Source organism: Macaca mulatta, chromosome 14, assembly GCF_049350105.2.
Source record: "Macaca mulatta isolate MMU2019108-1 chromosome 14, T2T-MMU8v2.0, whole genome shotgun sequence".
Lineage (NCBI taxonomy): Eukaryota > Metazoa > Chordata > Mammalia > Primates > Cercopithecidae > Macaca > Macaca mulatta.
This window is the reverse complement of record NC_133419.1, coordinates 122126520-122154130: the sequence shown is the minus strand read 5'-3', so window position 1 is coordinate 122154130 and position 27611 is coordinate 122126520. Positions and strand designations below refer to the sequence as shown.

General features: G+C 47.5%; 1 protein-coding gene across 2 annotated transcripts in view; it reads right to left on the bottom strand.

The window, feature by feature from the left end:
- Positions 1-26846, bottom strand: part of SORL1 (sortilin related receptor 1) — a 179622-nt gene extending 152776 nt beyond the window's left edge. Inside the window, exons 1-3 of one of the 2 annotated variants that reach the window (XM_015115975.3) lie at positions 26544-26846; positions 9234-9350; positions 782-907 (exon numbers count right to left, since the gene is read on the bottom strand). In XM_015115975.3, the coding sequence (XP_014971461.3) occupies positions 782-907; positions 9234-9350; positions 26544-26828 (528 nt within the window). In that variant the 5' untranslated portion in view covers positions 26829-26846. Of the gene's footprint in view, positions 1-781; positions 908-9233; positions 9351-26143; positions 26198-26543 lie in introns of those variants that run through there. The other variant, XM_028834092.2, reaches the window with a different exon arrangement.
- Positions 26847-27611: the final 765 nt, after the last annotated feature.

Genomic DNA, 27611 nt, shown 5'->3' with positions numbered 1-27611 from the left:
GGAAGAGGGGTGCAGCAACACACGCACACAGGTACCCACATGTGCTCACAGGTACCCCCACACGCACACGCACACGGGTACCAATGCATGCATACAGGTACCCCCACACGCACACGGGTACCAATGCATGCACACAGGTACCCCCACACGCACACGCACACGGGTACCAGTGCATGCACACAGGTATCCCCACATGCACACGCACACGGGTACCAATGCATGCACACAGGTATCCCCACACGCACACAAGCACACACACAGGTACCCATATGTGCCTAAGCACACACACGCAGGTACCCACATGCGCACAAGTACCTACACGCACACAAGCACACACACACAGGTACCCACACGCACACAAGCACACACATGCACACACTCGCATATAAGCACACATAAGCACGCAAGCAGACACACTGATAGTGTCTTAAAAAACATGAATTAGACTGCAAGGTTATTCTCAGTGTGCCTGGGAAACATTTTTGCCATCTGCGAGTCAGGCAAGGTATTATAATAGTTGGCTGATTTTCTGTGGTTTAGCCTGCCATTGTTTGTCTAGAAATCCTGCCTGACCAGTACTTGGCCTGCCTGATTGTGCAGAGACCCACCCTGAGAACAGCAGTCTGTCACAAACGCCCAGGTTAGCACAAAACCTCACTAGCCATCAGTCATGCTGCAAAGATCACAGACAACGCCATCTCCTAGCACCCTCTTAAGTGCGGCAACCTTCCCAAAACCCAGTCCCATGAAGTCAGGACAGGCGGGATGGCTGCTTCCTTACCCGCTTGTTGTCCGCAGGGCTGTGGTAGAACTGGGCAATCACAGCTTCACTCCTATTTCCCACGCCAAAGTTTAACTTCTCTGAAATTTTCTTGAATGATTTTCCGTAGTCGTAAGACACGTACACCTGGAATATAGAGACAAGGAGAAGAAAAAGAGTTGGTGAGAAACTAGCAAAAAGAAAGATCTCTTTTTTTTTTTTTTTTTTTTTTGGAGACAGAGTTTCACTCTTTTTGCCCAGGTTGAAGTGCAATGGCGCGATCTCGGCTCACTGCAACCTCCGCCTCCCGGGTTCAAGCGATTCTCCTGCCTCAGCCTCCCAAGTAGCTGGGATTACAGGCACCTGCCACTACGCCTGGCTAAGTTTTGTTTTGTTTTGTTTTGTTTTTTTGTATTTTCAGTAGAGATGGGGTTTCACCATGTTGGCCAAGATGGTCTCGATCTCTTGATCTCATGATCCACCTGCCTCGGCCTCCCAAAGTGCTGGGATTTCAGGTGTGAGCCACCGCGCCCAGCCAGAAAGATGTCTTTCAAACATCCCATCCTGGATCCTGAACCTGGCTCCCATTAGTTGCCTGATAGGAAATGACAGATGTTACCAGATAACCCACAAAGGTGAGGCAGGGCACCTCTATGTCTGTCCCCAAGCATGTGGGGGCAGAAAGCATGGGGCCCCTGCAGTCCCCACTGCCTGGAATACACAAGTCTCTTTTCTGAGGTCATGGCAAGTCCCTGGAGCAGGAGACGAATGATAGAAACAGTAATAACCTCCTCACCAGGGCTGAGTTAAGTGTTTAACAAATTACATCCAGAGGCAGGGAGAATGGGGCTAGCTGAGGGGAACAGAGTAGAGGATTTGCTTTGTCATCTGTTGAACGGTGCCCAAAACGCATCTAATTCTTCATTCTTCTGCTGGGAAGTTCTGTTTGTACAGCATTCCATACAAAAGAGAAGAAAACCCTCACGGGTCTCCACCACGTAGCCCAAGAGATGGAAATGAAAGAGTGCTGAGTGACGTGAAAATACTGGGAGCACTAGTGTTTTATGACTCTGTAGCACTGGAGACGGTAACAGCAGCAGAATCCACGAGGGTGCCAATCGTATTTGCTTCTCTATTGCACCCCAGTTTCTGGCTATGCAGTAATCACAGTGACAAAACATAATGTTTGTCATTCCGTGAGTGCTCACCATGTGAAGATAAAGTACCAACCTCTTCAAATGAATGAGCTCCAGTAACTCACAACGGCCCTGCATGGCAAGTGCAATTATTAAAATTGTTTTAGAGATAAGACATCACGGGCTCATGAGGTTAGTCCCCTGCCAAAGTAACACAGAAAGTAAGTAGCAGAGTGGAATTCTGACCTAAGCTGCCTGAAGGCCATTATCACCGCAGGTAACAACTAGGAGAATGAAGGTCTCAGATGTTTCATACCTACCTGTGAGATGTGAAATAATTAATATAATCACTGGGTTAAAAACAAGCCTGATAGGTGAATATATTAATAATAACTTCGTTATTTTTCAAATGATTCATGGAAAAGGGGATTAGGATGAGCATTAAAGACAAATGAGGCCAGGAGTAGTGGCTCATGCCTGTAACCCCAGCACTTTGGGAGACTGGGGTGGGAGGATGGCTTGAGGCCAGGAGTTTGAGACCAGCCTGGGCAACAGAGTGAGACCTTATAACTACAAAAAATATAAAAATTAGCCTGGCTTGGTGGTTTGAGCATATAGTGGTTTGAGCCTGTATTCCCAGTGAGTTGGGAAGCTGAGGTGGGAAGATCACTTGAGCCCAGGAGTTTCAGGCTACAGTGAGCCATGATCACACCATTGTACTCCAGCCTGGGTGACAGAGCGAGGAAGGAAAGAAGGAAGGGAGGCAGGGAGGCAGGGAGGGAGGGAAGGGCAGGTGTTCAAAGTAGAGCACAGTGTATTCCCATCCTTGCTTGTCTGAGTCATCAGCAAACATGTTTTGAGGGTTCCATGTGAGCCAGATATTGTCTAGATACCAGATAAAGACTAATAAAAGACATAGTGTTTAGACACCACAGGCATGTAAACATGTAAACGTCTGTAAACAATGCCCTATGTAAACACAAGATATATAGAAAGGGAACAGAGAGCACATGCAGGTCTTTAATACTTACTAGATGTTAAGGTTAGAAGAGGCCAAGACAGAGCCTCTGCCTTTATCTGGGTCACAGTGGAGGAAGCTATTAGAACACACAGTATGTGTTCCCAACTACCAGATACACAGTAAGGGGCTGCCACAAAAGCAGCTTCAGAAATTGTGCAGGCTGAGAGTTCACAGATAATCTGAGTGGGTAAAATGACGAAGTAGCACTTTCTCACTTCCATTCTGCTGGCCAAGAATGGACATTAGTGTCCTGGTTAGGTTCAAACACCACATGGAGCAAAATAATGGCTTCTCAGGAAGGGAACTAAGGCCCCTTCCAGCTCTGACATCCCATAATTTGATGACCCTCTATGTATTTCTTCAGGGGCACGAAGGTGATAGTTTACATTAAGGTAGCATTTTTCAGTATGTAATACTCCTTTACAAACATTCTCTCTCTTCATCTGAAAAACCGGAGTTAGTCGCACCCTTGTCTCTCTCAGTGTACCTGGGGCATAGCAGGCACTCAACAAAGATTTCTAGGATGAATAAATATCATTATAAACCAAAGAGCAAGTAAACAAATGTGATAAATAAATGAATAGAAAAGAACGAATTGAATGAATCAGTGAGTCACTAAGAGATTTCCATTTAAGAGACACACAAAAACTAAGATTCCCAGAAGTGAATGGCCAGCCCCAGGTCATACCACTAGGAAGAGATAAAACTATGGCAGTTTCTTCCAATTCCACGTCCAGTTGTCTTTCTACTCCAACAAGTTACCTCTAGGAGAATGTTCTCTTCTCCATCTTAACGTTTCTCTGCTAAGTAGGAAGGTCTTATACCAAGTCTACAGGCCAAGCACTGGAAGGCATGCTGGCCGGCAGAGAGAGAAGACCCACATTAAAAAGTAGGGAGCCTCCCTGAGATTCTCAGCCATGCTGCTGCCGTCGTGTGCATAGAGATAAAACCACCTTCACTATCAAAGAGCTCTTCCCTAATTCTCACCTACAAACAAAATCCATCTCTTTGGGTCTTCTACTCAAGAGAAGTGAAAAAGCAAGTATGTAAGAGTCCATCCTATGCCTGAAGGCCATCCTGAACCGCTCATCAACTTTTCTTCTCTTGGCTAGGTTGAAAAATTCCAACATGACATTTTTATCCTACCTTCGTAATTCTTATTTCTTTCTCTTTTTTTGACGACACAGTGTCTTGCTCTATGACTCAGGCTGGAGCGCAGTGGCACAAGCACAGCTCACTGCAGCCTTGACCTCCCAGGGTCAAGCAATCCTCCCACCTCAGCCTCCTGGGTAGCTGGGATTACAGGCAGGCGCCACCATGCCCAGCTAATTTTTTGTATTTTTTTTTTTTTTTTAGAGACGGGGTTTCCTAGGCTGGTCTCCAATTCCTGAGCTCAAACAATCTGCCCACCTCAGCTTCCCAAACTGCTAGGATTACAAGCACGAGCCTCCGCGCCCATCCCTCAATTCTTATTTCTATTTAATTAGCATAGACTGTAAGCTCCATAGAACAAGGACAATGCTTAAGGCTGGTGCACAGTTCTCTACCTTCCTCCACATCGAACAGCCCAGAAAAGGCTTCTGCCAGTGTGCACTTAGCTCAAGCGGATTGGTGGCTCTGTGGCCTCCACACCGCACCCTGACTTGCGCGTTCCTTTCTAGCTGTCTTGTCTTCATGGCAGCACCATGCTGCTGACTCACGGTCCAATACGATCTCCAGGTGAATTGGAGAGAACACCCCGGACTCGCTCATCTTGTGCTTCTTGTTGGTTTTTCATCCAGACAGGATTTCTGCACTGATTAGTCCCCTCTGACCTCAGTATGATGCTACTCCCCAAAGAGCAAAATAGCAGAGGGGAGGAGTTACTAAACTGCCCCCAGTTTCTACCTACAAAGATGGTCCTTCAAAGTGAGTGATTTTAAATTATTTCCCTTGTACTTCAAAACTACATAATAATAAAGAGGAGGGAGAGAAAGGGGAGAAACAGATGATGGCTAAAATGTACAGAAAACATCCCCACATCTGGCACTGTTCTAAGTGCTTTACAGCAATGTTCTCAAACTGTAATATGCCCACAGACTGCCCCCCCTCCACTCCCCCACCCCCGCCCCCCCAGCCCCAGCAAGACACTGGACAAGTGCAGGTTCTGAGTCCAGAAGTCCAGGCGGGACCTGAGATTCTTTTCTAACCAGCTCCCAGAAAATCCACAAGGGCTGATCCACAGACCACAACCACACTTTGGGTAGCAAGGTTTAACAAGCACTATCTCAGTGACAGAGGAGGACAAGAGAAGGTACATCACCTGGCCCAAGGTCAGATTGCTAATGAATGGCACAGCCGGGATTCCAGCCCAGGTGTTCTGATTTCAGAGCCTGTGCTCAGCCAGACATCAGCCTCCCGCTGTTAGTTAGCAAGACCTGACACTGTTTCCCAGTCAATCCTGAGGGGCACAATCATAATGTCACACTTCTCTAGGGACAAGGGCAGCAAGTCCTGTCATGCACAATATATTCCCTGGTTGACTCTTTGCTTTCTTTTTTTTTTTTTTTTTTTTTGAGACAGGGTCTCACTCTGTCACCCAGGCTGGAGTGCAGTGGCACAATCACAGCTCACTGCAACCTCCACCTCCCGGATTCAAGTGATTCTCCTACCTCAGCCTCCTGAGTAGCTGGCATGACAAGCTTGTGCCACCATGCCTGGCTAATTTTTGTATTTTTAGTAGAGTCGGGGTTTCACCATGTTGGCCGGGCTGGTCTCGAACTCCTGGCCTCAAATGATCCACCCACCTCGGCCCTCCAAAGTGCTAGAATTACAGGCGTGAGCCACACCTCACCCAGCCCCTGGTTGATTCTGATCTTCTGGTGGACTGTACCACTGGACAGCTCTTCAGCCAATTATGTTGCACCTGAGCACTTTGTAAACCTAGTACTTTGTAAAATACATCATGAGAGAGCAGAAACAAAGAGTTAGGAAAAGTTGAGATAAACATGTATTGTTTCTTTTGTCGATTTATCACGGGACAGACAGGTCCTGCAGGAGCCGTTCTCTTCATGGAACCACACTGGCTTCAACTTCATCAGTGGAAAATGATTCATTTTTTTTCCCCCCTGTTTAAGAGCAAGGCTTTCTGGATTCCAGCTTCCAGAGCCATTCCTTTTTAGATACTGAATATGCATGACCTTGGCTGCTCACCAACACCCACACAGTTCCTGATTGGTTTAGGTTCTTTCCCTTCTGGACTGCTGATGGGACCTTACAAACCAAGCTCAGTCTTCGTTAAAGAGAATTTGGATTGTTATCACCCCAACTCCTGCCTCTGAGTCATCATTCTTTTCACATTAACTTTTTACATCAGGCATCTCAGTTGCATCTGACAATCCTTTAACACAGTTTGTATAGAGAGGAAGGCCATTTCTGCCAGCCCTACTTATTAACTCTGGCCATTGCGTTTCCTTCCCATTTAATCTATCTCCCATTTCTTTGAGACCGAGTTTTCGCTCTTCTTGCTCAGGCTGGAGTGCAACGGCACAATCTCAGCTCACCGCAACCTCCACCTCCCAGGTTCAGGTGATTCTCCTGCCTCAGCCTCCCGAGTAGCTGGAATTACAGGCATGTACCACCAAGCCCAGCTAATTTTGCATTTTTAATAGAGATGGGGTTTCTCCATGTTGGTCAGGCTGGTCTTGAACTTCCGACCTCAGGTGATCTGTCTACCTCGGCTCTATCTCCCATTTCATTCCATAATAGTGTATCCCACTTCAAATGTTCAATGGGCTGTTAGTCAGACACACCCAGATATACAGAGAGAGCAAGAGTTGGGTTTCAATCGACTGGCAATACTTAGGGTGACAAACCATCCTGGTTCACTCAGAACTAAGGGAGGATCCCAGGATGTGGGGCTTTCAGTGCTAAAACCCAGACAAGTTGGTCACGTTACTAATACCACATCTTTGCACACTAAGCACATGACTGGGCCTTGAGTCCTATCAGCCCCAACTTTCCCACTGACACGCTGAGTGACCTCATGCAAGTCTCTTTACAACTCTTGGCTCCTGTTTGTCCAGCAAAACTGTAAAACAATGCTTAAGGTCTTTGCCTACCTCACAAAAAAATGGTGTCTGGATTAAGAGTTTTTTTTAATGCATAAAAATTCCAAGAAGGATTTCTCAACACAATACAGCACAGTACATCTATCTCCTGTGCCCAGGAGGGATGCCCATGGGTAGAGACTACACACAGGTGCCTATGAAGAGTTTCACGGGCCCAAAGGCCTTCTTTTCTATTTTTTGTTTTATTTTTTCTAGAGAGAGGGTCTCGCTGTCACTCAGGCTGAAGTACAGTGGCACAACGATAGGTCACCGCAGCTTCAAACTCCTTGGCTCAAAGGATCCTCCCGCCTTAGCCTGCTGAGTAGCTGGGGCTACAGGAGCAGGCCACCACACCCGGCCACCAAAGGCATTCAGACACAGCTGTCTGTGGTGGCCACAGCTGTAACCTGCAAAACCTAATCACATTTATAAACGGGCCAAAGTCATTGCCCCAAACAAGTCTAGCCCTGCCCCAGAGCACTACACCCAGACTGGCCTTCAGCAGCGGTGGTCTCCCACACACACGGCTCAGAACCCACCCTGGGCAAAGCCATGCATCCTGACAGCCAGCCCTTCTGTCTCCCCTGTCTGTGGCTGCCCTCATTCAACTCCCTGGAAACAGTCCCCTGAGACAACTTCCCATCGCCTGCTTCTCAACACACCCAACCCAGACGGCGGATACCCAGAGAGGCACCTCGCAGAGACCAAATCCACATCCGAGAATTATAAATGTATCCCTAAGGCTGATGTGAAAGTGCTGGCAAATTCATCAGAAGGTTCCCCCGGCCAGAATGCAGGGTGACCGAAGCTGTAAAGCATGGTGTTCCATCCACAGCCTCGCACTGCCACAGCATCGGATCCCAGGTTGAGGCAGGGTCTGCTCCTTTTTTCCCACAAGGAGGAGTCCGGAGCACAGGCCGCAGACCTGGGACCAGCCGTCGGGCCAGCTTTGGCCCTTACGTGTGTTTTACTTGGCTCGCGCGGTGTTTGTAGAAACTATACACTGGCTGCCAACTTGTAAGACTCAGCAGTTTTCACATGAAACTCCAGACCTCGGGGTTCCTCTGGAAAACCAGAAGATCTGGCAACACTGGGCCCTGCATTCTGCACGGCAACCAGAGCCTGCAGCTGACGAGCAACGCTCCTCGGAAGCACGCTTCTCCAGGTCCTCAAAGGCCCTTCCCCTTCCCCACGTCTCTCCAACACGGGAACCGAGTATCCATTACTACGTTCAAATTTAGATACGGGAGAATGCTTCTTAAATCTGCATCTCCATCAAAAGTGGAAATGACATATATTGTCCAAGAAGGCCACAGACTTCAAGAAAAATGGGAGAAACCATATTTCTTTGAGGAGGTAGAGTTGTTATGTCCAGGCATGGTGGCTCACGCCTGTAGTCTCAACACTTTGGGAGGCCGAGGCAGGCAGATCGTTTGAGTCCAGGGGTTCGAGACCAGCCTAGGCAACACGGCATAAACCCCATCCCTACCAAAAAATATATATAAGAACAAAAATTAGCCAACCATGCTGGTGTGCACCTGTAGTTCCTGCTACTCGGGAGGCTGAATGGGTGGGAGGATGGCTTGAGCCCAGGAGGCGAAGGTTGCAGTGAGCCAAGATCACACCACTGTACCCCAACCTGGGCAACAGAGTCAGATCCCAACTCCAAAAAAAAAAGAGTGCTGTAAACTTGAAGGGGTTTCACTCCTATCCTTTACCTGCCTGGCCTCCCATAGGCCTTTGAGTTTGTAACCCTTGGCATCTTGTGTCTTCAAAGTACCTAACCTACTAAACATCATAAATACCCAGCTACAGAAATTAAGAATATTAGAGAATCAGTTTCAACAGCTCATCCCACTACAATGGGTTAGAAGAAACCAGCATATGGGAAAGGCCAATTTGATTCCATCTGGCTCAGCTGCGGGCAGGCAGGTCTGCCCAGGAAGGCACTCTGGTATTTTCTTGGGCAGATGCAACAATCCAGTCCATACGCTATTACTTCCCAAAGGTAATCACACATTGCATGGATCTGTTTGCAACACTGACTGCAACTCCCTGTGTTGAGCAAACAAGGGATACATCATTTTCTAGATTATCTTCTCTGTCATACAATTCATTCCTTCCATGTTCCAATTACCCACTACTTTTTATGGTATGATAATCCCAGTGGATCAGAAAAGGGCATGTTGATGGCACCAAGGTGTGCCCAGAGCCAACACTATACTTACATCGCTGCTCTTGGGCCTCGTCAACGCCAGGCTATCTCGGGCCAAGGCCACGATCACGTTGCTTTTCTCTCCGGCCCAGTGCACCACCATCTGATTGTGGGAATCATTCAGACTAACCTGAAAGAAATCAATATAGGAATTAGGATCCATAATAAGTGATGGCCACAAACATTCTAAATCAAGACTCCTTCCTCCTTTATCAAGCAGAAACGATTAAGATTCTGACATCTAAAGCATTTGGGCCAAGGGGGCCTCTTCCCCTCCCACCTCATGCATATTCTGTCACACTCAGCTTCCCCACAAAGAAATATGAGTCCCCTGCTATTTTGGATGGAAACAGATTTTGTAGAAAGGCTTCTTGGACTCTCATTGGCATAACCAATTCCTTTGATTATTTTCATCCTTTATGATACCAATCTCTGGTTACTCTGATCCTTACTCCATGTATGACATGCACTTTGGTAAGATTTTAAACCAAAGCATGGAAACACTGCCCTTCCTCAGAAAAAATTCATGGGCCAGAAAGACCACATGCTTTTCAAACTTCTTTTCAGACTATGTTTTCTCTGGCTCGGTGGTACCGTCATTCACTTTCAGCTGGTAATGAGAAATGAGAGAAGTAGCCTTGTGAAGCTTCTCAAAATCGCTTTTGAAGTGTCTCAAATAAGGAAATATTTTAGTTCTCAGACTTTTAGATTTTGTAAACAATGAAATAAAAATGAGGAAGGCCAACAGAGGACTGGTTGGCAACTTCTATTCCGCCAAGTAAGGACGTCACAAAAACAGGACTAGCTATTCTGTCAATCTCTTTCCTCTGCTTCCTGAGGACACCGCAGACTCTGGTCCAGGCTGTGGGGCAGGAGGTGTGGCCTGGGACTGAGTTCCAGCAGATGGAATGTGAGAGAAGTCATCAGGGCCACTATCAGCCTGGTCCCCATCCAGTCATGTTTTCTTTCCCCACCCACAGGCCACATTCAGAGGACTCCAAAGCCCCAGAGGAGGGCAGAGTCGAAGACAGAAGGAGCCTGCATCCCCAAGGAAAAGACCTCCGCTAATCAGTAGCATTCATCCTGAACTTCTCATAACCCGGAGCCTCAACTCAGCCACACCGCTGAGCCTGTGGGATTTGTCTGTTATGCAGCTCACCTTACAGGGCAATTTGACCACTATCTAGAGTCGCTGTCATTTTTTTTTAAAGATGTATTAACACTGAAAACTGAGGGAGGATGCCATCTCAGAATAAAGAACGGTTGTTTCGCTGTATGGAAAACTACATTGCTTTTATTTTCTTACTTCACCATTGGCTGTTGGACAACTGTCTGAGGACTGGCATTTGAACACCTGAACCATACATTCCACCCACTCTGTGGAAAGCAAAGTCATGACAGGAATAACAATAATTCTGAGGGGTGGTCAGGCTCAGTGGCTCACGGCTGTAATCCCAGCACTTTGGGAGGCCAAGGTGGGCAGATCACCTGAGGTCAGGAGTTCAAGACTCACCTGGCCAATACGGTGAAACCCCGTCTCTACTAAAAATACAAAAATTAGCCAGGCATGGTGGCAGGCACCTGTAGTCCCAGCTACTCGGGAGGCTGAGGCAGAAGAATCGCTTGAGCCCAGGAGGCGGAGGTTGCAGTGAGCCGAGATCGAGCCACCACACTCCAATCTGGGCGACAGAGCGAGACTCAGTCTCAAAAAAAAATTCTGAGAGGGGGTCCAACACTCAGAAGCAGGACAACACCCTGAAACCAGGAGCACAGGCTGCCTCTCCTGCTGAGCGATGTCTGAGAGAAGCCCATTCCACCAGCCTCCTCAACCTCAGCTGTCTCAGGCACACATGGAAGGAAATCAAGCTTCTGGGACTCCAGCCCACACAGTCCACCCCACCCATGAGTAAGGCTTAGACTGAAGACAGTTCAAGCCTTGGCCAACCTGCCCTCCAAGCTGTCTTCTCACCAAGGCTCTGCAGCAGAAAACCCACAGCTCCTTTCTCCTTCTCTAGCTTCCTCTCCCCAGCACTCTCGAACTTTCCCCACCCACTCCTAGAGGTGCTCTCAGATGTCATCAGGGAGAAGAGAAACACCTGTACCACATACTTGGCTGGCAGGACACAGCAGCTAATCCTTAACGACGCTACTTGGGGTTTTAAATACCTGCATTTAATTTGATCCAGGATCAAACTCTTTTTGAAAAAATTTGAAAATTTTACTTTTAAACTCTTACTTTAAAGAGAAGGACCTAGGAAAATACGTCCTTCCAAACTGTCTCTTCTCATTCCCAGATAGATAAGTCCAGGCAAGCACTAACTGAGAAGTGCAAATAAGAAATAGAAGTAAATAAATTATTTAACCCAGAATGCTACAAAGAGAAAGCAGCTAAAGGAATCTCCTCCGGTCACTGAAGCCTTCGCTTTTCCTCCTCTCTCTTTCCAGCCCAATCCTCTGGATGCATCTGGAGATCAGAAACTCACAACACAGGTGCCTGGGAAACCCAGATAAAGGTTTCCTCCCCTCCCAAAACATCTGCATTCTTGAACCAGAGTGGGGATAGAAAACTATGCAAATGTCAATAAAATAAAGGACTAGGAACCTAGAAAAAAAAATCACCCATGTTCCCCTGGGGTCTGGGATAAAAAGTCCTCAAATATTCAACTTGGGCATCCTTAAAGATGACATCAAAATGCTCCCTCTGGCAGGTAACACTCAGATAATGCTTTGAGTAGGTTGCAAAGCTTTCAGTGATCAGAGGGGGCAAAAGGTCTGAAGACAACTTGCTGAAATCGATCTACTCAGAGGACAGGAGGCCTCCTCACCAATCCCAAGGCCGGTGAAAGGTGAGAAGAGCACCAAGGGCAAGCCTCAAAACATCCAAGGGCTTTTCTACAAAGAAAACCTCTAGAAGACAAGCCTGGTACAACACCTGTTTGTTTCTTTCTTTGTTTCTTTCTCTTTTTTTGTTTTAGAAAAGCCTTTTTTATTAGATGTGCCTTTGACTCATAAGTGCAGACTGAAAAGGGGCAGCCCAGTAGGGGGATAAAATCCCTGGCAAGAAATGACTTGTACGAGGGCCACCAGGCACTCGCAGGAACAGCTCAGCTCCTTCGCTTGGCGAGATGTCAGGCACATCCTGGTCATGAGAATAACTCCCTGGTGAGTCACAGCTGATCCCCAAGGCAGCCCAGGTGCCCATCCCCCCACAGCAGACCTAGTGGTAGGAATCAGGAATGATGCGCAGCACAGGGGAGCCAGCAGGCAGGCTGGCGGGAAGTAAATTTTATTATCACCAAGACAGGCATTCTGCCCTCCGGCCTCACCTTCCTCCTCTGTCTCCACCGTGCCCCCATCCTCACCCCCAAGGGAAAGAAAAGAAGTCATCAAAGCAGCCTTTTCCTGGCTGGCTCTCCATGGCATGTGGCCGAGACACCAGCAGCCCAGGGCAGCCCCCAGCAATCAAAACAACCTACAGATCCTTAGATCCCTTTACTTAACCAGTGGCTTCCAGTTTGTTTGGTTGCTTTTCCATCCATCCCCAAGGATCTCCCCATGATGTCCCCTTTCCTCCTCCGCAAACCTTTTTCCATCGCCAATCCCCCACGCGGGTCCCACACCCAGAAGACACTGGCCTGGGAGTGGGCGGGAGGGTGGCCTTCCCAGGAACATAACCTTGACGTGCAATCAGCTGTAACCACAACCCCGGGGTGTGAACAACCTTCCCTCTCCCCTCTCTAGCTCACAGGGCATAGCTGGAGCTTGATAAATGAGACGCAATTAATTGGAACTGTTAAGGCAGCAGGGAGGGGCTGAGTGCCTCCCCTCAGAAAGCAAACAGAGAAAAATTACAGGCCACAGAAACCTCTGAACACACAAACTGCATCATAAACAACAAACAGCATCTGGCTCATTGACAGGTCACTAAGAGTCAAGATAACTCCCCCCACCCCACCCCCCCAAGATCACCTGGCCTAGGGGGGTCCCATGTCCCACCAAAGGTCAGAATCACCTGAGAGGCCCCACTCCACGCCTACCGGCTCTGTCGCCCTCTGCCTGGAGCCCAGGAATCAATCTGTTTTAAAAGACACACCCAGCTCACACTTGTAATCCCAGCACGCTGGGAGGCCAAGGCAGGTGGATCACGAGGTCAGGTGATGGAGACCATCCTGGCTAACACAGCGAAACCCTGTCTCTACTAAAAATACAAAAAATTAGCCAGGCATGGTGGCAAGGGCCTGTAGTCCCAGCTACTTGGGAAGCTGAGACAGGAGAATTGCTTGAATCCGGAAGGCAGAGGTTGCAGTAAGCCGAGATCATGACACTGCACTCTAGGCTGGGCGACAGAGAAAGACTCCGTCTCAAAAAAAAAAAAGAAGACACACCCCAACCCCAGGTATTTCTAAGGCAGCTTCTTTGGGAAACAATGAATCTAGCTGATTCCCCTGCCTCCCAGCAGGAGCTGGAACTAAATGACGGTAACTAGAAAGATATACCATTTTATGGGGATTTGGGATGGTCATTAAGACTCTAGGACACACTGATGATATATGCTACAATGTGGATGAACCTCACAAACAATATGCTAAGTGAAAGAAGCCAGATACAAAAGATCACATATTGCATGACACCATTTATATGAAATATCTCGAATAGGTAAATCCATAGGGACAGAAAGCAGATGAGTGGTTACCAGGGGCTGGTAGATCGGAGAGGAGGGAATCACTGCTTAATGGGTAAGGAGTTTCATTTCAGAGCAATGGAAATGTTTTGGAAATCGTAGTGGCACAACATCGTGATGATATTAAATCCACTGAACTGTTCACTTTAAAATGGCTAATTTTATATAATGTGAAATACACCTAAATGTTTTTAAGGCCTCTAGGACCTGCAGAGAACATTATATTTCTCAAGTGCTAATCAAGAACCGAGGAGCTTCCACTCTTAAGAAGTGCTCCTTTTATCTCATCTCGAGCCCTCATGCTACCAAAATATGCAGCTAGAATGAGTCATACAGGAGGCAGGCTGGGGACTGGGTCTCTGGCCAAACCAATCCTTCAAAGTGCTGTCAGTGGCATCTGCAGAGCCACAGCATCCGCACGGGCCTCCCTGTCCCCAGCCGGAGAAACGGCTGCAGGCCCAAGGCTAGTATCCACCGCCAGTTCACAACGGTGGATGCCACCCACACCTTGACTCACCTCGGCATCTTCATCAAACAAGTCCATATCACCCCACACATGTTGTCCCTCAGCCCCCCGCGTGCCCTGGCAACCCAGAGAGGTGAAATGATTCACCTCCTGTTATTCAGAGTAAGGGGAAGGACCTGCTACCACCCAGTCCTCAAGTTCTGGGTTGTTACAAGTAGAGGGGAGGAAGTCAATGGCTTGGATGAAGGGACTGATTACTCATGCGTTCACTTGTGGATGAAGTAGGCACTGAGGTCTGCTAGGTGCCAGGCACCCTTTAGGCTCTTTAATCATTTCTTACCTGTGAGCTCACACAGAGCACTTCTGGGGAAAATTAGGGTTGCAAGTCTAAGCCAATGATAAGAAGTTTCCTATCAAACCACCAACATCTGCATAGTTGTTGAGCCTTATGCAGGAGGTGGGTCCCCTGAATAGAATGGGTCACAGGTACCCTTCTCTACATCTCCTCTTTCAAATTGGTCAGACCCAAAGATCAGGATGTCCTAGACTCCCACAGCTTGCAGTCCTCACAACTCCTACACAGCTTCCTCCCAGAACACGGTACGAGGAGGCCAAACAAGGCAGTCTGATTCCTGTCTCTGCTTCACTAGCAGTGGAATACAAAGAGGCATTTTTAAAATTCTACAATGTAGCATAAAACAAATATCCTGTCCTTCAACTGTGAGGACAGAAGGAGCCAGGCACTCCCCGAACTATACGACAAAACGGAGGAAGCCAGAGACAGCCTCCTGAGGTCCAAGGAGAATAAGGTTTTCCCAAACCGTCCCTTTGCACGGCCTAAATGCTAGATGTGCCTCTCACTGTCCCCTTTCAAGACTGTGTTCTCACTATATTTAGCAAGCTGATTATCCTCCCTGGACTCCTCACCTCAGAAGAAGAGCTGAAATCTAGTTTACAAGCACGCCCGGAAGAGAGGCCCAGTTCATGGAATCTCAGCTCACTCACTTGACTTTTGAGTTTGCTCAAGATGCTTCACCCACAGAACTCCTGAACTACTTTGCTGATGAATTCAGGCTGCCCATTTTCCAGATGAGGAAACACGGAGAGTGACCTTGGACTAGAACTTAGCATTCACTACTATCTCCTTCACTGGAGCCATGACCACTCTACAGAGAAAAATACACACGTGCCCTTTTCTTTCTCTTTGCTAAAAGGATGATAATCATAATCTCACTGCCTTAGAATATCAGTTTAGAGAACTTAGTTCCCTTTCTGATTGATCCTTGGCAGGGAGAACCTATCTACCGTTTACCTCTGTGTGCCACTCTGTCCTGGTGAACCCACTTTGTCAATGAGCGAATGTGCTTTGCTGTTTTGGGAGGGGCTCCCTACTAAAAGGAAACCGTGGAAAATTCTCTTTCTCATGAACATAATATCACCCCTTAATTTACCAGTTGGTAAAAAAAGAAAAAAAAATGAGGAAAATATCAAAGCCAGAAAGAATCTCAGCGAACATCTAAACCAAATGCTACATTTTGCAAATGAGATTAAGCTCAGAGACAGACTTTAAGGCAATGTGGTGGTCCTCACTGCCTTAAAACACAGGGCCCCAGTGCAGGAAACACAGTCAGAGCGAGCACAGCAAGCACCCCCTCCAGACTGCATACCCTAAGCCAGGACTTGCCTTATGTGAGGATTCCGCTGTGAGCCCAAAGCCATTTCTCACAGCTCTTCAGGATGGTTCCAGACCCCCGACTTTCCCTCTGCAGCTCACTATAAATAGCCTCTCACCTTGCTCAGTCAATAAGTACTTATCAAGCACTTACCATATACCAGATGCTATACTAGGTGTTAGTAAAATGGCAGACTCACATCTGTAATCCCAGCACTTTGGGAGGCCAAGGCAGGCAGATTCCTCGAGCCCAGGAGTTCGAGACCAGCCTAGGCAACATGGCAAAACCCCATCTCTACAAAAAATACAAAAATTAGACAGGCGTGGTGGCGCAGGCCCGTAGTCCCAGCTACTAGGGAATCTGAGGTGGGAGGATCGCTTGTGCCCAAGAGGTCGAGGCTGCAGTGAGCCATGATCATGCCACTGCATGAGGGCCCACCCATTGATTCACCCCCACATTTATTTCACATAAGATTCACCCTAGCCATCTTCCCCCAGGGTTTCTACTCAACAGTGGCAGCCTGGGCGACAGAGCTAGACCCTGTCTCAAAAAATAAAAAAGAAAGAAAAATAACATGCTTCTAGGTCCTGCCTCACATCTCTGACTATAGTAGGGAAAACACACATTAAACAATGAATTCCAGGAATGATGATTGAATTACTGTTGTTACACAGGGGACCTAACCTCATGTTGAGGAGACAGTGAGGCTTCACGGAAGACCTGACCTATGTACTGACACCATAAGGATGAAGAGGGAGGTGTTAGGGAAAAGGGGATGGAGAAGTGAGGCAGAGAACAGAGACCCAGACCTAAGGCAGGGCAGAGCAAAAGCCAGGAATGAGAAGGGCCTTGATACTTGCTGTGTTTGAAAAATTACAAGATCAGTGTGGCCAGGAGAAAGTGGAATTATATGAGATCTCCAGGTTTTAAAGGTGGAGAAAAAAAGCACTGCAAAAAAGCTGTGGATCCCCGCCTGAGATCAAAAATTTCACTAGATTACTTAGGATAGACAAATGTGTCCGCGTAAATCTGAAACAAGTTAGCAGGTTGGTTTGAGTCTTGATCTCTCCGGTTTACCACCTGTCTTAACTATGGGTAAGTCACTTCACCTTTTCGAGCCTCAAGATACTCATCTCTGAAATGAGATGAATAATCATTCTTATCTTCCCCATTTTTCAAGATTGTCGTAAGAATCAAATGAGATGCAACCCATGGATGTCATTTCATAAACTCCAACACACTAAAACATCATTTCTTTTCATTACCAAATGCCTCTCAACCAAAATAAGCCATTTCTCACAAAACGGCTCCACATAAAACATTAACATTAGCGTAAGGCCTAAGAGCAAGCGATGACATATATAAAATGACAAAATGCTGCATGCCTGAGTCAAGCTAGGAGCTCCCGCCTAACTGAAACTCACAGGCAGTTTTCTCCTTGATTCCCAGCCGAACTCCGAAACCTGGGGAAACCCAACCTCCAGGTCCCAAGGCTCCAGCCCAGAGGTGACACTGTTTTCTAGCACTTTCCTAACCCCAAGAGAAAAGCATTTAAACATTACAACCCAGAACTGAAGGCCTCTATACCCTACCAGTGGCTTCTTCACCACCCTGTGAGAGAAGCTATAAACAAGACTAATGGAGAAGGGGGAGTGCATTAAACCCAATGGCTCTGCCAATTTCTCAGTAATATGAGATGCCCTCTGGTCTACCAGGAGGTGAGGCAACAGGCGGACGTCCCACAGGCTCTGATCTGCTAGCTAAACTCCCCCAGCTCTGTTTAGATAGCTCTTTCACCTCTAGCCAACTTCCACATCCACTCCTTCATTTCTCTCCTCTAGAGATTGAAGGCCTTGTTTCTGCAGTAACCGTCGCCACCCCCACCCCACCCATCACCACCACCACCAACAGCACACCTTGCCAAATTCAGCAAACCACGTGCACAGTTAGCTGCAGATTTTTTTTTAACCACTCAGTGAGAGAATTTCAGGGAACGAAATATACAAAGATGAGGTAAGTCATAGGTACAGAGTCTCAGGTTACTCAATTAATTGAGCACAGATTTAAAACATGCAAGTCCTTCCAAATACTCCCGGTTTCACAGGACACTCACCCCATTCTGCTGTGTCCTCACTCCCTGCCATCTCGGGCTCCTTGGCTGAGATCCCTGGGCAGCCAGCACTGGCCTTTCTTCCCAAGTCCCTGGGGCAGAGACACGTGGATCTGTCTCGCATGTGTCTCCTGGGCTAATAGAGAAAAGGGGTCCTTAACTATCTGGGACCCTAACCCTATAGCTTGCTATCTCACAGGTACCTATTAAAGTCTTCCCAGCCACAGTTTCCAAGCTAGCCTTTCTCCCCAGGTAGCTCTTAACCCAGGGCCCTCCAGGCTCAACCAGCTCATACCAGCCTTTCCAATGCCTCTGGGCACAGAGGCTTCCTAAGAGTTAAAAATTTCATCAAGGCCAGGCATGGTGGCTCACACCTGTAATCCCAGCACTTTGGGAGGCTGAGGCAGGTAGATCACGAGATCAAGAGTTCGAAACCAGCCTGGCCAATATGGTGAAACCCCGTGTCTACTAAAAATACAAAAAAATTAGCCAGGCGTGGTGGCACGCACCTGTGATCCCAGCTACTCAGGAGGCTGAGGCACAAGAATCGCTTGAACCCGGGAGGCAGAGGTTGCAGTGAGCCAAGATAGAGCCACTGCACTCCAGCATGGGTGACGGAGCAAGACTCTGTCTCCAAAAAAAAAAAAAAAAAAAAAAAAAAATCATGACACTATGCCTCAGCTCACCAGCCCACCAAAGTCAGAAGGAAATCATCTCAGTAACCCTAAAATATTAAAATCCCAACTGAGGGCCCACCCATTGATTCATGCCCACATTTATTTCACATAAGATTCACCCTAGCCCAGGGTTTCTACCCAACAGGCTAGTCTCTCTTCTAAATAATAGAGGTCACATCAGTGACCTTCTTCATTTAAAAACTCCCCAAAAAGGGGGGGACATATTAAACAACACATCGGTCTCTACACGGCACAAATGCATTTGATATAGGTACATCTTTTTATTGCCCTTGTCAGCCACTCAGATTTGGGATATAATCACATCAGCCTGCCTTTCTGAGAATTCGTAGCTGTGTTTTGAATCTAATTCAGGGGACTGGAGATAAATCATTGTGAAGGGTCCTGATTCTCCAAGCTAAGAGCCTGCGGCAGCAGCAGCAGCAGCAGCAATGGCACGCTAAGTTAAAAGGTCAGCCAAGAAGAGGGGGAGGTTTTTATGCAAAGATGAAGACCACACGCCTGTAGTGTTTGTCTTCATGCCAATCTGGAGGGTTGAAGGGAAGACAGACAGACCCAGCTACATCAAGGTAAGTCAACAAGAGCACAGGAAGCAAAGGGCAGGGCAGGGAGATGGCCCCACTGTTAAGGCACTATTTACATCTTTCATTGCTAAACAGAACGTGCAGGGTCTGCACTCCACCTGAGCGAAGCCCAACACAAGGGCAGTGTTTGCATAAGGCCAGATGAGAAGTGAAGCCAGGAGACCTGGTTCACCCTGTGAATAGCCAGCCTTCATTGACTAAGTGACTGACGGAAGGAGGCAACTGTGCAGAGGCATGCCCTAGAGTCAATCACTGGACCCACTTGGCCCTCCACGGTCCCCTGGTAAGTTCCTACCTAGGAAAGAAGGGCCACTGTCTCCTGACACTCAACTTGGCAGTCAGCAGCCACCAACACCTGGGGTCTAGACCCGAGCCCTCCACTCTTGCTTTTATTACCCTGTTTGCGATGCCTACACGAGCAGGTCTTTGCAGGAACTTCTCTCTTGGGTGAAGCAGAGGTTGCCTACAGGTGGGAAGAAGGGGCCTCGTCAAAGCTCGTGCTGTCTATACAGTAGCCAAGAGCCACATGTGGCTATTTCAACTTTAAATTCATTAAAATTAAATGAAAGACACTTCAAATCTTCAGTCACACTTGCCACATTTCACCTGCTCAATGGCCAGATCTGACTACTGAACGTGGTGAACAGCACAGATAGAGAACATCATTCTCACAGAAAGATCTATGGAACAGTGCCACATCGGAGGGTCCAGGATGCAACCAGGAAGATAGGATCTTCCAGCTCTTGGCTGGTAGCAGTGCTATGGCCACGGATGTTACCGTTATAATAAACCCAGTGGATGACAGAACTTTGTAATTACTTTTTAACACACTATTGTACTTGTGATCGTTATGCAGGCCTATTTTTATGGAACTCACCATAAAATGCACAAAGCATTAGTCATGTTACGGTTTTTAAAAACTGAGCAACTCACAATAACATAGGAGGAAACCCAAATCTTGATCTTGCTCAGGAGCCCATCCTGCCTTTTCTGGTTTTTAGCTTCATCAGCCACTTCAGTACTTGAAGGCCGCCCATGCCACTTCTTCAAAGGCCCAGGGTTCACAGGTCGATAAACCAATAAATTAGGTCGAAATTAACTGTGGTCCATTTTAAATTGAGGGAAATTGATTTTTGCATGTACGTGGCTAGACTGACTATACCATCTGCCAACAGAGTCTGGCATACCTAGAAAATGCATAGGAAGGTCCCACATTCAACAAAGAGAATGTCTCAACCCCACAGCCCAGGCCACCTCTAGAGAAATACTAATCCCTGAATATTCAAACCAAAAATGGAGTGAGCTCTCTTTTACTTTCCATCACATTTATTTAAACCCAAATAAATGGAGGAAAGGTCAATGTAATGCCCCCGGTTTTAATACATTTTTATGCATTTAACACATTTAATACATTTTTATCAACTCTCAATTATCTGCATCTGAATTATTGTCAAAAATTCTAAACTCCAAATTGCCTCTCCCTGAACACATTTATGCCAGCCATTTCCCTTATCAATAGATCAGAGAATGCAAACTCGTTTTAATATTCACCTAAGCAAAACTTAATTAGGAAGGTAAATGAATGCTTTTTAAAAAAGACTAAATAAATACATAGCAAAAGCAAATAGATTATTTTTTGGATTATCTGCTCTCCAGATTATGATAAGACTGTCCCCTGTGTCCCTCCATTACAGTGGGTAGAACAAAGCTGGCTCCATCTCTCTGTGTCCTGGGATTCAACAATGACACTACAAAGACAGCTGTCATCTCTAAGGAGGAAAAGACCAAAATCTGACAATGAAATGTTCCTACAACATCCACCTTTTGCCTTGGGATGTTCGTTGCTATAAGGATCTGCCTTGTGGATCCCCAGTCTCAAAGCAATTTATGAAGCATACCACTAACTTCATTTTACAGAACATAGAGAAAATATTCTCGGAAAGAACACAAATTAAAACCAAGATCCATGATCACTGTATTCTGATGCTCTTACAAGCCTGGACTCCACATCTCAAGGGAACTGTGCTCCAGCATCTCTGCAAGTTATAAGAGGGCTACATCAGGCTGCTCTCCTGCTCTGCAAGAACCCTTGAAGTGAAAGGAGAATGACGTTTTTCTCACCTGGCCTGGGAAAAAAGTAATTATCTATTTTATATTATGACACTTCAGGTAATTTTCTAACAATTCACCATCATAATATCACAAATATAATTTAGAGCTAAAGTTAATCTCATTATTCAGGATACCAGGGACTACAGATAACAGGAAGCCACTTATAATTCAAGTTTCAAATTTTGTGTACATACATGTTGTACATGCGGAGACTATTTCTGGAAAGATATACAAAAAGATTGATAACAACGGATGCCACCTGGGAAGGAGATCTGGGTGAACAGGGGGCACGAGAGGGAAGGAAATTTACTTGTCACTACATACTCTTTTGTACAAATTTTGTTTTGTAAATGTGCATTACCTAATCAGATAGCTTTTTATTTCATCCCTTGAAATTCCACCTCCTTACTCTTCTCACCAACCCCTTTCCTCCATTCTTTCCACCTCTCAAAGCCTCCACCTTCTGTGCCTCTAACCACGCAAGCTATTTATGAACTAAAAGTGGCCAGAGACTGGGCACAGAGCTCCCTAAGAAAAGATGCCAAGTGGAACCAGGAAGAGTTTTTCAAGGTCACAGCCCTTATTGAGCCAACCCAAGGCCCAAAGCAACTCTTCAGCTACGTAGAAGCCAACCTGAAACAGCAAATTCTTTGCCTTCTCATCTTATTCTGGAAGCATACGGGTCAAACATCCAAACTTCAGAATCAACCGGCCAATTCTTTCCCAAGCAAGTGTATCATGGAAGAATCTACTCAAAAGAGATCTAAAGCTAAATGGTATTCCACCCCCAAAGGAGGCCCTTTGTCCCAGGGCCTTGTGCTGTAATAGACACTTTATTTTCAGTCTCAAATCAGGACACTGAATACTCCCCGACCTCTAAAATGTAGGAATTATGAAGAGAGAGCTTGTTGGAAGGAAAATAAACCTGTAAATCCTGTTAGGCTTTGTGCTTCATTCCAAAGGATTTTTCCCCAAAACAATACCATTAGCATAAACCAGAATGATAGCCCTAAAAGGGAGGATTCTGTAAAATAGAATCCAAGCTCTTCATTCAAAATAACTCCCAGATAGCACAGGAAAATCGGGACTCCACTATCTGTAGGCCATGCCACTTGCATCCTCACTACCGAATAAGCCAACTCATTTTCACTATCCATGTGTGGTTCACTGCATTCCTCCTTATAAATACATTTTATATAATGTGAATTTGCTTCCTACCCTCCAGGCCTCTCTTCTTCCAGGTGCGCTGCTGGTCCACAAATACTCATTAAGGGCCTCCCAAGTGCCAGGGAAACACAAGAGAACTTGATCCATGCCCTTAAGGAGCAAATAGGAAAATGAGACAGTGGAGCAATTCTAACACAAGGCAGCAAGTGCTGCATCCAAGCTCAGAAGAAACTCTTCCCACCGTAGCCTGAGAATACCAAGAGGTATTCCTTGGATGTTAAAGAATGGAATAAGCGCTTTCCAGGCAAGGACGAGAGTCGGGGAAGACCATTTCAGGCAGAGGAAAAAGCAGGCATGATGGTACAGAGAGACAGAGCTTACTTGAAATCAGGAGGAAATTCAGTGTGGCATAAATCAGGGAATTTCTCTTCTTGGACTTGGCCTTTTTAAGAAGGGCTCAACTTCTAAACTTTGCCTTTTTTTTTTTTTTTTTTGATGGAGTCTCGCTCTGTCGCCCAGGCTGGAGTGCAATGGCATGATCTCGGCTCACTGCAACCTCCGCCTCCCAGGTTCAAGCGATTCTCCTGCCTCAGCTTCTTGAGTAGCCAGGACTACAGGTGCCCGCCACCGCGCCCGGTGAATTTTTGTAATTTTAGTAGAGACGGGGTTTCCCCATGTTGGCCAGGCTGGTCTCGAACTCCTGATCTCAGGTGATCCACCCGCCTCGGCCTCCCACAGTGCTGGGATTACAGGCGTGAGCCTTGAACATGGGCAGAAAAGTCCTGATATCTGCCAGCAAATTATTTTCACCACTACAACCACATTTCAGTTCATAAATGTGCCTTTAACTAATCATGGCAGAAGCCAATCTCCCCACCCTAGAGAAACTGAGGAGGAAAATGGTCAAAATAACCAAGCCTAGTTTACCCAAGAGGTTAGCAAAGCAGAGGAAAAAGGACCGACTTTGACTCCAGCACATGGCTCTTTCTCAGATGCAAGTATTCCCCTGAGAAAGCCTTCCCTTCTCTTCCCCCTGAAGCTGGTGGCCTTAACATTGCCTCTAGGCCTGCTTCCTTCAGGCAGCCTCTGCTTCCAGCCCTGCTCTGTACTGCCAGTGTCCTCTTAACCTCACTCAAAGGTCAGAGGGCAAGAAGCTGGACAGTGTCTGAGCCCACCATCCCCTATCGCTCCATCTCCCATGCGCTGCATGTCACAGCCCGTTATCACACCATTGTAGAGTTGTGGCTGGTTTCTTGTGACCATGTTTCCTGGTTCCCGTCCTGGTACACTGACATGCCTGTGTCTGCATCTGCTTGTTCTCCTCCTTAAATTGTACATTTCCTAAAAGCAGGAATGAAATTCTATTCCCCACCCCACTGCACCTCCATAGACCCACATTCAAGTCAAGCAGTACTGTTGGAAAACATCACCATTCCTTAGGTTTAAACCTAAGTTGAAGGGGAAAGCGGTGAGTATAAAGTGGAACTTGGCTTAGGGCTAAAAGTAGGACCATATAACTTATTGTCACATCTTGACACTTTTGAGAGTGAAGGGGGTGCTATTCATAACCACCAGAGACAACTTAGAAACCAGGTCTGCCCCAGGGAAACACAGAGGCAATGGTCATCCTTGCTAGAAAGATCATTCCAAGTAGATGTCAGTTACTCCAGGGTTCCAAGAAGGGCACCTCAAATCCCTTCAGTCACCAACCTGTGCTTGCACTCTGAAGTGTCTGCACCAGACAGAACTTGTGGCAGAAAGCCCAGTACGGGGAAGTTCTTCCTTTTATCTGACTCAAATCCTTACAGATTCCAATTAATTCCACTTCTTATTAACCTCAGAGCAAGAGGCAACAATGGCATAGGAAGGCAGCCACAGAAAAGAAAAATCTCACCCTTGCATCCTCACCCTCTGGTTAGGAATTCCTCATTATGAGCTCGACTGCTACTTCTCCATCCTTCAGCTGAACCAAACTCAATCTGGCTGGCCCAGAAACTCAAAAGCCCAGGGTTTGGAAGTCACTCCCAATGAGAACAGAGTTCATGTCCAACTTGCCCCACATCCCCTGGAGCTTTTCACAAACCAAACCCAAGAAAGAAATGGCACCTGTACGCATATTTTTGAAACCAGAAAGCTTTTTCCTCAACCTAAACTACAGCTTCAGGGGACCTGAGCACTGGGAGGGATTGCCTCCCACCAGCCCCCAACTCCCAGTTCCCAGAATGCTGATTCAAGAGCACAGCAGAGCTGGGCTGACTGGGGAGGCCCAATGAACAAGCAGGCCACTCCTCCTCCTCCTCCCACCCTCCATCAGCCCCATGCTGTTGTCGCTGTTGAGAGCAAGGACCTTGATGACTTCTTTTTGTTAATACATATATTTGTCATATGGGGTGGGGACGGGGGACAAGGATCTGGGCCCAAGAGGAACTGAGCACGCAGGTTCCTGCAGCCTGTGGCACACATTCTTGCCCAGGGCCAATAGTGGAGGGAAGTCTAATGCACCCACCCAGTCCCCACCATCCTTTCCCCCTTTATACCAGATCTATTTTATTTCAGGAAAGAGGTATTTAAGCAGCACTGCATAAAGACAGGGTGACTGCAATCAAGCAAAGGTCACTGAGACAATGCAGACAAAAACTAGAGAGCAGGCCACCTTCCCGGTATGACCTTGGACTAGTCACTTCACCGTTCCATGCTTCAGTTTCTTCACCAACAAAATGACACAATAGGGTGATATGTTTATAAGGTTCGTCCTGGATCCCAGGGTTGAACATTTAACTCTATATATTTCCTGAAGAAATGGCTAAAGTGAAATTAGTGAGAAAAGGCAGAACTCAGGGTAATCTTTTATTAATAATTTCTACTTTAAAAGAAACAATTTGACTCTAGAAAACAAGTGTATTTACCACCTCCTCTGGTCCTACTTTTTCTCCCCTCCCGACTTTATACTTTTGCTGATGTCAATCTTAACTGCAGAACTGGGAATCTCATGAGGCAATAACACGGTCAAATTAATTTTGCCAGTGCTGATCCTAACCTACAAACTCCATCTGCAATTCCTCGCAGTAAGTCTGACCATAAAAGTGAAATTCACGTTACTTATGATCTAATAAACCCATTGCCTGGATAGAAATAAATCACTTATAAAATAATAATGCCCACCAAATTTCCTGCAGTCATTTCAAATCTCCAAGTGCCATGAGGGGTATGCCTCTCCAAAATAAAGTTATCTTGAAGGGGGTAGGAGAGTCAGTATCTTGAAGGGTGGGAAGAAGGAATGGAGAGCATCTCATACCCTAGGCAAAAATCAGAAATTAAAAATTCAGCCCTTATACACGCACACACACCTCTTGTCTGACTGTACAGAGATAGTCGACAAGCTTTCAGGTTCGCCCACCTTATTGTGCTAATAATGCTAAGTGTGGAAACCCCCACCTCGTGCTGTTCTGTGTAAGTGTACCGCAACTGCAGGGTGCTCGCCTCCACTGCCAACTGATGGTACACTAAAGAAAGCCCGTTTTTTATCCAGATGTAAAATGAAGCTGCACCCCTCCTATACCTGCCGGAAACTACAGCGTTCTGCACACACCCTGGGGTAATACGCACTGCACCCGGCAAGGTACCTGGAATACGTTTACTAAATCGACAGGAAGAAGGAAAGATCAATGCGATTCAAGTGCTGACGGTTGTACTCGTGAAGGAAAAAAACAAATGCAAGCCGGGAAGTCCCCAGTGGTGCCTGCACCTAGGAAGCGACTGCAACGGATGGATGCAGGGGTGAGGAAGTGCAGGGAGAGGAAAAAACTGGAGGGAGGCGGGTTGCAAAACTGCTCACCTGTCCGTACACCTTGATGGGCTCGGGCTGCAGGGCAGCGCTCCGTTTCCTCCGGAGCGGCTTCTCGTCCGCGCGGCTCGCCCCCCTGGCATCCCCGCGCGCCCACAGCCGCAGCTCGCGCGGGTCGCCCTGCACCACGAGGAAGCCCCGGTCCTGGGGCAAGGGCGTGCGGCCGCCGTGCAGCCTCTGCGTCCAGACTTCGCAGAGAGCTCCGGGCGGCAGCAGCGCGACCAGGGTGAATAGGAACGGGAGTCGCGACTCCCTCCTGCTGCTCCGTGTCGCCATGTTCGGGCGAACGCTACTGCAGGTGGCGCCGCCGCCAGGAGAGAATGTGCAGCGCGAGGCCAGGAGAGCCGCTGGGCCGGGGCCGCGCGCGCCGCTCCCGGGGCTCCAGGCCGCCCGCGCCGCTCCGGGCCACCCCGCTGCGCCCGCCGCCGCTGGCGCCAGGTCCCGCTCGGTTCGGCGCGGCGCCGTCACGTGTGAGGCTCGCAGCGCGTCCCCTTAACGCACTTTCTGTGCTCGGCGGCCTCGGCGGCGACTCCGGCCCCTCCCTGGCGCGGGGATGGGGAAGTTAAGGCAGCAAGCGCCGAGGAGGGTGCGTCCCCTTCCCTGGCGGGCACACCTCCTTGTTCTCCCTGCTGGAATGAAGAGTTGCGCGGGGCTCGCTCGTTTTCTCTGGAGTTAATTGCCTCCTATACAGGGTCGTGTCGAGGTCGTCCTAAACTGTGGCCACTTTTCTGAGTGCACAGCCCTCAGTCCCGTCACAAGACCACCTCCCCCCGGCCCCGGCCTCATCCCCACCTCCATGGGAGAGCCCAGAGCCACAGAATTAGCTCCTAGAACGCAACCAACAAGTCAGAGTCCAGATGAACCCGCTCCAGTGGGAAACTCAGTTTTTCATCTACTCTGGCCACCAAAACGTATTTGCAGGGGCCACAGCAAAAACCACCCTTTATCAAGCTACGTGCCCCCGCCTGAAGCACAGCAAATAAACATTCTGCACAGAGGCAGTAAAACCAAGGGTACATCTGACAAAGAATGCACCACACCTGGACAATTATTACACAG